General features: G+C 36.4%; 1 protein-coding gene across 1 annotated transcript in view; it reads left to right on the top strand.

Moving 5' to 3' along the window:
- USP38 (ubiquitin specific peptidase 38) overlaps positions 1-12730 on the top strand; it is a 47558-nt gene extending 34828 nt beyond the window's left edge. The window contains exons 7-10 of the mRNA XM_006887013.1: positions 1810-1903; positions 4514-4620; positions 7875-9216; positions 12183-12730. Of these exons, the coding sequence (XP_006887075.1) occupies positions 1810-1903; positions 4514-4620; positions 7875-9216; positions 12183-12344 (1705 nt within the window). The 3' untranslated portion in view covers positions 12345-12730. The remainder of the gene's footprint in view (positions 1-1809; positions 1904-4513; positions 4621-7874; positions 9217-12182) is intronic.
- The last annotated feature ends 561 nt before the right edge of the window (positions 12731-13291 follow it).

Here is a 13291-nt window from a genome sequence, read left to right as displayed (position 1 = left end):
AAAAAAAAGTTTTATATTGGTTTACACACAAAGTTCATATATATTGTTTTTCACAGTGGACCTTTCCCCTTTCCTTTACCAGTCCCTCCTTACGGCCATCAAATTGTGGGGCCCTATATTTAAGTGCCCCCCCCTCCTAGATCCTCATACATGCTCTGCAATAATGGTCTTATACAATATTTGTCTTTATGAAACAGAGTTAGTTCACTTAACATAATGCTCTCCAGTCCCACTTGTTAGGTAGTAATTTACAATATCATTGCTCCTGCGTGCAGCATAGTATTCCATTTTGTGAACAGAGACTTATACACCAATGTTCATAGTAGCCTATTGACCATAGCAAGAACTTGGAAACAGCCCAGATGCCCAACCACACTGGAATAGTGTGAGAAATTAAGATCACATCTTACAAGAAGTAGTTCCTTTTCTTTTTGTGTGCTAGTTACTTCACAGGGGGGAAAAAGTATGTTGATCACTTTTTGGTAATTACAGACCTACCACTGAAAATATTTCACAGTGTTAAGTACTACATTTTGCAGAACTCTGGCTATAAGTTAAATTGTAGAGTTAAGTAAAAGACAAGCCCTAGAAAACACCCAGGGAGCTGTGGTAGTTTAGTGGGTAAGGACTTACACTGCTGATCCAAACAGAGGCAGTTTGAATCTACCAGCTCTCCATGGGAGAACGATGGGCTCTCTCCTCACATGCTGTCTATAGTCAGCTGTGAGTTGGTTCTGACTCAGCAGTATCTAACAACATAAAATATTTAGCTCTTTTTTTTTTTTTTTGCTTTTTAGCACTCTTTGCCCCTTAATTCTACAAGTTTTTAGTGGAGAAATAAGAGCCAGTTGCTCTAGGCAAAGAGAGTGAGTGAATGTTTTGATTTTGTTACTATCCAAGGTAATATTAATGACCTTTTAAATTTTATATACAAATTATTTTGATACAAATGTTCCAGTTCTGTGAATATAATTATTTACATGCCAAACCAAAACCAAGCCCACTGCCATCAAGTTGATTCAAATGCACAGTGAACCCCTGTCAGTTTTCCAGAGTTGTAAAATAGTAGTGAAAAAGACTGCCCTTCCTCACTCAAAGCAGCTTGTGGGTTCAAACTGCTGACCTTTTGATATAAACTTGTTACACTACTCATTGTACCACCAGTGTTTATTTTTACATATTTAACCAGCAAGACATCATTTATTCTGAAAGTGAAAATAGTAACTGAATTGTAGCTTATACGGCACATTTCTTTTAGAAAAATTTTCTGAATATGTTGCTCTGTACCCTCAAAACAAATACCAAACATGATTTAATAACATTTAATGGTTCCACATTTATAGTATGGGAAAATAACCACCGTATATTTTACCATAACATGATTAAAGTAAACATTAGCTATTTTACCATACTACAAATAAAATGCATATTTCTCATGTGTGGATGTAGCAACATTTTTCCTAGTTAAATCAGCAGAAGAATAAGGAAGGGAAAGAATAAATTTTGTAAGATAATAAATAGACTATCTCTGTTTGCTAATCCAGAAAAATAGGAATAAAATACACAGATCAGTGCCAGCATACAGACTAAGGAACAGCTTATTGTCTTTCTCCCCTTTCTTTCACTGCACTGTACGTAGGTAACTTTGCTAAGTAAAAGGCCACCAAGGAAGTGTTGCTTTAATTTAAGGATAGTTCTTGAACTAATTTTCCTTCTGACTTTTAATTAAAAAAGAGATACGGGTATATGTGTGTGAGAGAGTGTGTGTGTGTGTGTGTACACATAAATCAGTATATTTTATTCTCTCAGTTTCAGGAGACAAGTATTATCTTTAAATCTAAATGGGTGCAATTCATTAATGAAGAAGTTACAGCATCTTTTTGCCTTTCTGGCTCATACACAAGTGAGTATATGTATATATTAATTACATTGATACCAGTTTTATAATTATTATTTTTTTTTTAGCTTGGCAAAGCCTTTTAACTGAAATAGTATTTATCATACCTGAAATAATGCTTTAAAATGTTAGCGATATTACCTAAAATATTTAATTATCAGGGTACAATCTTAAGTTTCTGTTTCTTCTCTAGACTTCCCATTCTTCTTAATAACTGTGATTTGAGTGAAAGTTTACAGAGCAAGTTGATTTTCCATTCAGTTGCTCGTGCTCATTATTTGCGATGACCTTGATTACAGTCTCCACATTATAACAGCACTTTTTCTTGTGCTTCCCATTTCCAGTTATTCTTTCATGTCCTTTCCTGCCCTCTGAGCTTTATCCCTGGACAAATGCTCTTGCATCATGGGTTGTTCCAGCAGTATGTTCATTCTTGGTATTATTCATCATCTTGTAAAACTGTATTGTTTAGCTGAAAGTTGAACTACAAGATGAATTCCATTGTGGCCTTGAAGGATGACAAAGAATTATAGTCTCAAGGCTGCTGTGTCTCTTTCTGGTCAATATACACTCTTGTTTTTATTTTGAATTTTTTTACCCATTCTGTCAGGAATCTTCTATTGTGATTCCTTTTAGAGTGGGAAGTAGTAATTGATTAAAGATCAGGATACTGATTGCTTCAATAACCTGTACTCTGCAGATGACCCAAGCCTTGCTTCATGAAATAAAGACTTAAAGCTTTCACTGAAGAATATTAATGACTACAGCCTTTAATCTAGATTATACCTCAACATCAAGAAAACCGAATTCCTCACCATTAGACCAATAGACAGTGTCATGATCGATGAAGAAAAGATTGATGTTGTGAAAGATTTCGTTTTGCTTGGATCTTCAATCAATAACATGGTAGCAGTAAAATCAAAAGATACGTTGCATCTGGCAACTGCTGCCAAGGTCTTTTAAAGTGTCATTTTAACACACAAGATGTGCCTAAGCTAAGATATGACATTCATGTGCTTCATATGCAAGTGAAAGTTGGACTGTGAATGAGGAACATCAAAGAAGAAATTGATGGTTTTGAATTGTGATTTTAGTACATTGACTATACTGTGGCCAGCCATAAAACCAAATCCATCTCAAAGAAAGTGCAACCAGTCTGCTTGTTAGAGGCAAGGATAGTCAAACTTCATTCCATCTGCTTTGAGCATGTTGTAAGGAAGTACCAGGCCTTGGGAAAAGACCTGATTCTGGGAAAGGTAGAGGGTCAGTGATAAAGACGATGACCCTCAATGAAATGGAGTGGCACAGTGACTGAAATGATGATGACCATGGCAGAGATTTGAAGGGTGGTTCAGGCAGGGCAAAGTTTTATTCTGTTGTTCATAGGATTGCTGTGAGTCATAGTCAACTACAAAGCACCTCGTAACAAAAGGCAAAATGTCAGCTCCTCATAGCCAGCAAGCCTGCCCTCAGCATCCCTGGGACAGCCTCCCTTTGACTCTGATATCTATAACTACTAGTTCGGCACTTGTCTCCTTCCAAGCCTCTCTGTCTGTGTTACAGCCTTTTAATGTGTTACATGTGAACTTTTTTTTAAAAGGGGGTTTTCCCCTCCCTACTCTCTTGTTGTGTTTGCCTTTAAAGTAGCTCTTTGGTACTGGCTGATGTATAGACTCCAACAAATGACAGTACCTACAAGACCATCCTCTTCTTGGTAGGTCACTGCATTTGACTAATAGGCTGCAAGTCACCTTATTTGCATAAACTATTGACCATTCCCTGCAAAGAGCATCCGAACAAGAGCAGGCGTAGCTCAGAATCAAACAAAACGTAGCAAATATAGGTTATTTACAGCTTGCACAGGAAATTGCAGTGAACCTAAGTTGATTTAGGAAACCTTTTGGAGTAGACTAGTAGAAAGATAATTTCCTGTGATTGAGGCAAAAAAGTATTTCAGGATATTTATCCAAAGAACAAAGGCAAAAAAGCCACTCATTTCATTACAAGTACAAATAGCCATATATAGTATTTTATTACCTTATGAAATGTACTTTTCTCTAACACATCTTTTTTAGATTCTTGTGTGTGTACCATTGAGTCAGACTGACCCATAGCTGACTCTCCTGTGTTTTCAGAGGCAGTTAATCACGTAGAAAGAGATTGCCCCTCCTGTGGAGCACCTGGTGGATTTAAACCACGTCTTTGGGATTGCAGCACAGTTTCTTAGCACTAGGTCACCAGAGCTTCTTTTCAGATTTGTGTTTCTTTAAAAAATTTTGTACTCAAGTACATGACTGTCAATTTCAGAAATCTGGTATTAAGTCAGAATGTTTGGCTTTTTTTTTAAGAAAAAAAATGTCATTCCTTCTGTTACTAACTTAATTTTATGGCCTTAGGCAAGTCATAGTTTCTCTAGATCTCAAGTCTCATTAGCAGTGTGAGATGTTATGACTAAAGATTGCAGATTTCTTTTCAGCTAATTTAAGCATTGTCTAAATTGTTCTCATGTTTGACTCCATTTGAGAAAAATTGTAAATTGAAGTAATCTTTGAGATGTAAGTCATTTTGGTCATATCATAAAAATTACTACCTTGTTTTTTTCTCTTACTACCAAAGAGAGAAGCATATGCACCTCGAATATTCTTTGAAGCTTCCAGACCTCCATGGTTTACTCCTCGATCACAGCAAGACTGTTCTGAATACCTCAGGTTTCTACTGGACAGGTAAAAGTTCTTTTTTTAAGTTTCAATTTAAAATGTCTTTTCTTAAAAGCAATTTATTTCTATAGAAATTTTTTTTCCTTTTAAAATATTTCAAGTGTTAATCGTAAATACCATGTATTTATTCTATATACTTTTTTTTTTTCTATTTAAACAATCTCAACCATGGCAGAGATTATAAGGACAACAGGATAGGACAAAATTCAGATCTGTTGTTCCTAGTGTTGCTATGAGTTGTATGTAGTTGACTCAATGGTATCTAATACCTTATTACAATTTTCTTTGGCTTTTTCGAGTTTTATTTCTTTTTTGGATTTTCTTTTGTTGTTGTTGGTTGTTTTTTTCTATTTTGTTTTCTTTCTTGTTGTTGTTATGTGCAGTCGAATCTCTTGTGACGCATAACAACCCTATGTACAGTCGCCCTAAACTCTGCTCTGTCCTGTGCCAATCGCACTGTCTCTGATACACCCATTCCAATTATCCCAGTCACTGAATCAATCCACCTCCCAGAGGGCCTTCCCCTCCTGCGCTGTCCCTCCACCCTCCCAAGCATGATGTCCCTCTCCAAGGACCCGTCCCTCCTGGCAACATGTCCAAAGTATGTCAGACGAAGCCCCAGAATCCTTGCCTCCAAGGAGCAGCTTGGTTTAATCCTCTCCAAGATGAATCTGTTTGTTTTCCTGGCAGTCCATGGTACATTCAGTACCCTTCTCCAGCACCACAGCTCAAAAACATCCACTCTCCTTCTGTCCTCCCTAGTCATTGTCCAACTCTCTGATGCATAACAAGTGATTGCAAAGACCATGGCCTATATCAGACGCACCTTAGTCTCCAGAGAGACACCATTGCTCTTTAGTACTTTAGAGAGGTCCCTAACAGTAGACTTTCCCATCGCAATGCATCTTTTAATTTCCTGACTATTGGTGCCAAGAATGTTGACTGTGGAGCCAAGCAGACTAAAGCAGTGAACAATCTCGATCTCTTCACCATCAATCCTGATGCTGCCAATTGGTCCAGTGGTGAGACTCCTTGTCTTCTTGACATTGAGCCTCAATCCATATTGAAAGCTGCAGTTCTTGACCCTCTGCAACAAGAGCATCAGGTCCCCCTCAGTTTCAGCAAGCAGGGTTGTGTCATCTGCATAACACAGATTGTTGATAGATCTTCCACCAATTCTGACGCCACATTTCTCCTCATAGCGCCCAGCCTCTGGAATCTGTTCTGCATACAGGTTGAAAAGGTAGGGAGACTCAGGACACATCCCTGGTGTACACCCTTCCCAATTTTTAACCAGGCTGTGTTTCCTTGCTCTGTTCTGATGACTGCCTCTTGGTTCAAGTATAGCTTTCACATTAGCATGATTAAATGTTCTGGGATTCCCATTCTTCTCAGAGTCAGCCACAGTTTGTTATGATCCACACAGTCAAGTGTCTTTGCATAATCAATGAAACACAGATAGACATTCCTCTGGTATTCCCTGCTTTCAGCTAAGATCCATCTAACATCAGCTACAATATCCCTAGTACCATGACCCCTTCTAAATCCAGCCTGGAATTCTGGCAGTTCTCTGCTGATGTGCTATTCCAGTCGTTTTGGGATAATCTTCAGTAGAATCTTGCTTGCATGTGAAATCAGTGATATTGTTCTATAGTTTCCACACTCTGTTGGGTCACCCTTCTTTGGGATGGGAACAAATCTTCCAGTCAGTTGGCCAAGTGGTTGTTCTCCAGATTTCTTGGCATAACTTGGTGAGCACGTCCAGGGCAGCATCTGTTAGCTGGAATACATTAATACATTAATACATTAATTGAAATTAGCTGAAATACATTAATTGGTATACCATCTATTCCTGGGGTCTTATTTTTTGCTATTTTCTTCAACTCAGCCTGAACTACTTCCTTCATCACCATAGGCTGTTGCTCATATGTTGTTTCATGAAATTCTTCTATGTCTACCAATTCCTTTCAATACAGTGACTCAGTATATTCTTTCCATCTTCTTTTAATACTTCCTGGATCAATTAATATTCTTCCTGAAGCATCCTTGATTATAGCAACTCGAGGTTTGAATTTGTTCTTCAGTTCCTTGAGCTTAAGAGATGCTGAACGAGTTCAGCCCTTTTGATTTTTTGACTCTTAACTCCTTGCACATTTCATTGTAATATTTTACTTTGTCATCCCATGCTGCCTTTTGAAATCCTCCATTCCGTTCTTCAATATGTTGAATTCTTCCTTCTGCTTTGGCTTCTCTGGGCTCCAGTGCAATGTTCAGAGTCGCTTCTGACATCCATTTTGGTCTTTTCTTCCTCTTCTGTATTTGCAATGATCGTTTGTTTGCACTCTTCCTAGATGATACCCTTGATATCCTCCCACAGCTCATCTGTTCTTCACTCATTAGTGTTCAAGGCCTCCAACCTGTTCCTGAGATGGTTCTGAAATTCAGGTGGGATAGACTCAAAGTCATATTTTGGTTCCTGTGGATTCGTTTTCATTTTCCTCAGCTTCAGCTTGAACTTGCATATGAGTAGACTAGCTTTTTTCAGAACTGTTGATGGTTCAAGGACCTTTGGGATTTCTTATAATGCTTTCAGTCAGTCTTAAAGATCTTCTCTTTCACACTTCTGTGTCAGTCCAGATTTTCTTCATATACCTAATCCAAAACAGTAGAATTACTAGATTGAGTGCATAAACAAGAATGAAGATCAACCATCTTCAATTAAAGTTTAAAATGTTTGTTAAATGTAAAGTGTCATCATCGCATGTATTTTAGAAGCTTTCACATTTTTCCATTAAAAAATGTTATTTATAACAATATATGGTGGGCTTAATATATATGTTTAACATTTCTCAGTTTTGTGATACCATAAATATTGATAGATAGAAACCAAACAAAATGACAAAAAGTATTTAGTTCTTCAGTTACTTTCCTGCAGAAACACCAAACTGCCTTTCATAGTGGTTGTACCATTTTTACTATCTCACTAGCAATGCATGAGAGTTCCAATCTCTCTGCATCCTCCCCAACATAAATTACTTGCTGTCCTGTTAAACTTTGCTACTGCTACTAGGGTGTGATGGTATCTTATTGTGGTTTTAATTTGCATTTCTTTTCTTGCCAGTGATTTTGAACTAATGTGATTTTGTTAACATTTAGGATTATGCATGATGCAAATTAAAAAGCTATTATATAAGACGTGAATATTTTTTAAAAGCAATAACTTATTGAAACCTATTCTATAATGATACACTCTCCTGTAGGCTTCATGAAGAAGAGAAGCTCTTGAAAGCTCAGTGTTTGCACAAGCCTTCTGAAAGTCTGGGGTGTGGTGAAACTTCCTTACAAGAAGTAGCCAGTAAGACGACTTGCACAAGTGATGAAGAGAAGACTTTAATAGAAAAAATGTTTGGGGGAAAGCTACAAACTCACATATGCTGTTTGAACTGCAGGAGTACCTCACAAAAAGTGGAAGCCTTCACAGATCTCTCACTTGCCTTTTGTCCTTCCTCTTCTGTGGAAAACTTGTCTTTTCAAGATCCAGTATTGTTGCCTAATGCACAAGATGAAACTTTAATGCAAGCCAGTGCATCTGGTCCTTCTGAAGACTCAGTAGATTATAATCCAGCAATAACTGCCTTTGTCCATGACTCAGTTGAGAATGAAAGATCAGTAGGTGTTCTTCCTGATGAGCTTCGCTGTACTGAAAACACTTCTGTCCCTAATGAGTCTAGCAAGATTCTTAGTAATAAAAATGTATCTCAGAAGCCAGGAGGTGAAACTACACCTTCAGTAACTGACTTAGTAAATTATTTTTTAGCTCCAGAGATTCTTACTGATGATAACCAATATTATTGTGAAAAATGTGCTTCCCTACAGAATGCTGAGAAAACTATGCAAATCACAGAAGAACCTGAGTATCTTATTCTTACTCTTTTAAGATTTTCATATGATCAGAAGTATCATGTGAGAAGAAAAATTTTGGACAGTGTGTCCCTACCACTGATTTTGGAGTTGCCAGTTAAAAGAACTTGCTCTTCATTGTCAGAAAGTTGGTCTATTGATGTTGATTTCACTGATATTAGTGAGAACCTAGCTAAAAAATTAAAATCTTCTGGGACTGAAGAAACTTGCTGTCCAAAGTTGGTACCCTATCTACTCAATTCTGTGGTGGTCCACTCTGGTATCTCCTCTGAAAGTGGGCATTACTATTCTTATGCAAGAAACATCACAGGCACAGAGTCTGTATACCACCTCTGTCACCACCAATCTGAAACTCTGGTGTTAGCGTCTTCCCACAGTCACTTACTGGGGAAAGACAGCCCCACTGCAGTTACTGAACAGGATTTGGAAGAAAAGGAAATTTCAAAAGAGTGGTTTTTATTTAATGATAGCAGAGTGACGTTTACCTCATTTCAGTCTGTCCAGAAAATTACGAGTAGATTTCCAAAGGACACAGCTTATGTGCTTTTCTATAAAAAGCAGACCAGCACTAATGGCTTAAGTGGTAATAACACAACCAGTGGACTTGTGGTAAATGGAGACCCACCTCTACAGAAAGAACTTATGGATGCTATAACAAAAGATAATAAGCTATATTTACAGGTAAGTTGAGAATATATACTTCTATGTTGGTAGAAAGTATTTATTTAACACTGTAACATTTATGTTTTCTCTAGGACTATATGTTTTCGGAGATACTACTACCAGGTTACTCCATACAGGCAATGATGTTAAACCTCTGTCACATACCTTGGGCATGTTATTAGGAGGGTCCAGTCCTTGGAAAAAAGCATCATCATAGTGGGAAAGTTGGAGGATCAGAGGAATACTGTTATGGAGATGGATTGACACAGGACTGTAACAAGGGGTTACAAGTTAGAGGTTATGAGGATAGCACAGGATTAGGCAAAGTTCTGGTCAACTTTACAGGGACATAATAGTTCTGAAATGTCAGTCTTTTTATGAAATGAGCTGACACTGTAAAATTGAATTATTGTCTTAATGTTCTAAATCCAAGTACCAGGTAAATAAAATAAAAAAAAAACAACAACAACCATAGAACAACTTCACACAACAGTGTAGAATTGCTGAGTGTCTAGACCATATTTTCACAGTAGCATACTACATCTCTTTCCAGTGGAGTGGCTAGTGCATTCAAACCAGCAACCACTGCACTACCAGGGCATATGTAAATTCAGTATAGAAGACTTCCCTATCCAAAAAAGTAAACCTTCAAAAGTTATGCTCAGTATAAAAAATATACAGAGAAATACAAACATTTAAAGGAATAAAACAAACAAAAATCATTTAAGTCCTACCATCTCATAGGAGGAACAACCGTTAAATGTATTGTTTATTTCTTCCAGACCTTTGTTTTAAAATTTTAAAGTAAAGGACACTGAAAGATAGACTACATAACAGAAGAATATTTGTGTTCTTTGAGTATCTGGAAAATAAAACTAAGATAATGAAACTATTAATAAAGATAACCATTGGTAATGAAAGTTTTATATGAGGTAAAATTCACTTTTTTAAGATTTAGTCATTTTATTACTTTAAAGATAATAAATTGTTGTTGTTGTTGTTGTTATGTGCTGTCGAGTCATTTGCAACTCATAGCGACCCTATGTACAATAGCCCTAAACCCTCCTCTAAGCTCTGCCAATCGCATTGCCTCTGACACACCCATCCCTATTACCCCAGTCACTGAATCAATCCACCTCATAGAGGGTCTTCCCCTCCTGCGCTGTCCCTCCACTCTACCCAGCATGATGTCCCTCTCCAAAGACCTGTCTCTCCTTGCAACATGTCCAAAGTATGTCAGACGAAGCCCCAGAATCTGCCCTCTGTAGTTATGAATATATGTTCTACTTGAAACCTGCTAACTAGCTATTGCTATAAAACATCAGCATTGATAGTAAATGGAATTACAAAGACTTACGTATATTTTCAAGTTGTCCAAGTTGTTTTATGATTTTAAGTGTCTCATAGTTTTTGTTTGAAAGTTGCAGAATTTCTAAAAGATAACCAATAGAATGAGAGAAGAAATTGTCATTTATAGTTCTGATCTTTTAAAAGAATGTATTTCCAGAATTGTCACATTTGCTTTATTGCTTTATAAAATAGTCAGATCTACACATGATACGTGTTTAAATGATGTTCTAGAGTAGCATCTAAAGAATTTTACAGAAAATTTCAGGATATTTGTTAGAATGAATCTACTACCAAAGACTGGCATCTGGTCAAATGGCTGTGATCAAGGTAATAAAAAAAATAAGAATATAATTAACAAAGTTCCTCTTGATAAATAACAGATAAACAATAATAATCTGAGTCACAAGGAAACCAGTGTAAGGTGAATAATAGGAGTCAGAGTCAGTCAAAATTGTTACCACATAAAAAAAAAACTGTACATCTTGTGAAGAGAAGATTAGTTAACTAAAGAATTTAGCTAGGAATTACAGAATAATGGTAGCTTCTTAAGAGGTATCTGATTTTTTAGTTAGAAAACTGGTTATAGTACAGTTCTCGTTACTCAGGATGATTATACCTTGTAAGTGTTACACTATTTACACTGACCCTATCGGGAAGTTATAAATCCTTGCCTAGAAAAAATGAGTGTGTGTCAGAACACTTTGCATGCCTTTAAGAGGTTTATAAGCCCTCGGTTTTCAAATCCAGTTTTGTACTTTGCCAAAAGAATTTGCTATTGTTTATTCCCATTTGTTTCTACCTAATTTTCTTCTGGGTGATGAAAATGGTTAACCATTCAACTACTAACCAGTACATTGGCAGTTTAAATCTACACACAGATACCTCAGAATAAAAATCTCAGCAGTCTATTCCCAAAAGATCACAGCTGTTGAAACCTTTATGAGCATGTTGGTGAGGTAGCAGTGACTTTTATTCAATTGGCAGCAACTAGATTAATTTGGTTAATAGCTTTCTAATTTGCTTTCATTAATATTTATTGAGCACCTGTCGTGTTCCGGGCAAATAAAAGTTCTAGTAATCTAGGGAACTCTGGTGGTTGAGTGGTAACAAACTGTGCTGCACTCCTGAAGGCACATGGTTCGAATCCACCAGATTTTCCACTGGAGAAGGAGGGGCAGTCTCCTCCTGTTACAGTCAGATCCAACAGTACACCCAAAAAAAAAAGAAAGAAAAGGAAGTAATCTGATTGAGAACAATTTTAAGTTGTACCATAAACTGCATTTCACTGAGATCTATTTTTTATTTACTGGAAAATATTTTGAGGACAAGGCAGAAAAGAATTCTGACTTCTTTGAATGTTCAGAAATCACCCCAGTTGTTTTATAATAGGTAATCCATTGTCATAACTTTTCAGGGCAGGATTTTGTGCTCTTGTCTTGTTCTTTTCCCATCTGCAAAGGGATTTTGACCCATTGTTGAATTTAGTAAGGATTAGTGTGGGAAACATGTCAAGCTACTGAGATTTGAAGAATACTTATTAAGGATTCCAACAATTTAAGATTATTCTTGTAGTTATCTTATTCCACCCATTCTATTTCATATTTTCATTTTATAAAAATTAATTCTACTTTCAGGAACAAGAGTTGAATGCTCGAGCCCGGGCTCTACAGGCTGCATCTGCCTCTTGTTCATTTCGACCCAATGGATTTGATGACAATGACCCTCCTGGAAGCTGTGGACCAACTGGCGGAGGAGGTGGAGGAGGATTCAATACAGTTGGCAGACTCGTGTTTTAATCCCAAGACAGTCCAAAATGCACTGATCACAAACCATCCAGTACTATGACTGTTAAAATGTCAGACTATAACATATATCTATCTTTTATTTTTCTTTTTATTAGACCCTTACACTTTAAGAAAACACACTCAGTGCTTGTTTTTCTTTTCTTGACAATACATGTATTAACAAAATGCATCATGGGAAAGAAAAATCTACCTCTTGAAATTCCATTTGCTTTTATGGTTAGACATGCTTGACCAAAAACTTTCAGAAGCAAATATGTATGTGGTCCCTAATTAAGCTGCATTATATTGAATAGAGGTATTTTAAGTGGTTCTATCCTCAGTTTTGCTGAATGAAATATAAGAATCATTTAGCATCCTTAAAAAAGAACTGATGTTAGGAGTGAAAAGAAATGTGTAGTTATACCACTATTAAATTGAAGTCCTTGGAAATAATAGAGATGATAAAATCTTTACGGGCAATAACATGAAATTTATCTAGCTATAGTATTTTTGAGGTTTTTGTTAAGTGCTGTCTTCATTATCAGTGAATCTACAGTTCAAGTACAGGTGTTTAAAATTATTTATATGTATGTTCTGAATTGATTTCAAGAAAGGTGCATGATCCTGTAGAGCAACATTTTTATCTAAAAATTGCTAACTTTGTAGTATTTTTAATTGCTTCAGAATTTTAAAATTCAATTTCAGGGAATATCTCTTTTGTGTGTTTTGAAGGAGGTGAGTTCTGTATGTGCCTTGCAGTACTGTAATGAAATAATAAAAATATTAGGCTGCAGAAAAGTTTTTTAAACATGAAATGTTAGGAAGTAATTTTTTTGTGTTAACATTAAAACTTTTTGAAAGATATGATTAGATTTTCCATAAGTAAAATCTGGTGGTTCTAAATCAACAAGTGTAATCATTCATTTTTAACTCTTAGAAGACTAGTCAGGTAAACTGTT

This window comes from Elephantulus edwardii, unplaced genomic scaffold (assembly GCF_000299155.1).
Source record: "Elephantulus edwardii isolate Elephantulus edwardi_28Jun2011 unplaced genomic scaffold, EleEdw1.0 scaffold00053, whole genome shotgun sequence".
NCBI lineage: Eukaryota > Metazoa > Chordata > Mammalia > Macroscelidea > Macroscelididae > Elephantulus > Elephantulus edwardii.
Note: the sequence above shows the minus strand (reverse complement) of the source record. Positions and strands in the feature narration are given on the sequence as shown.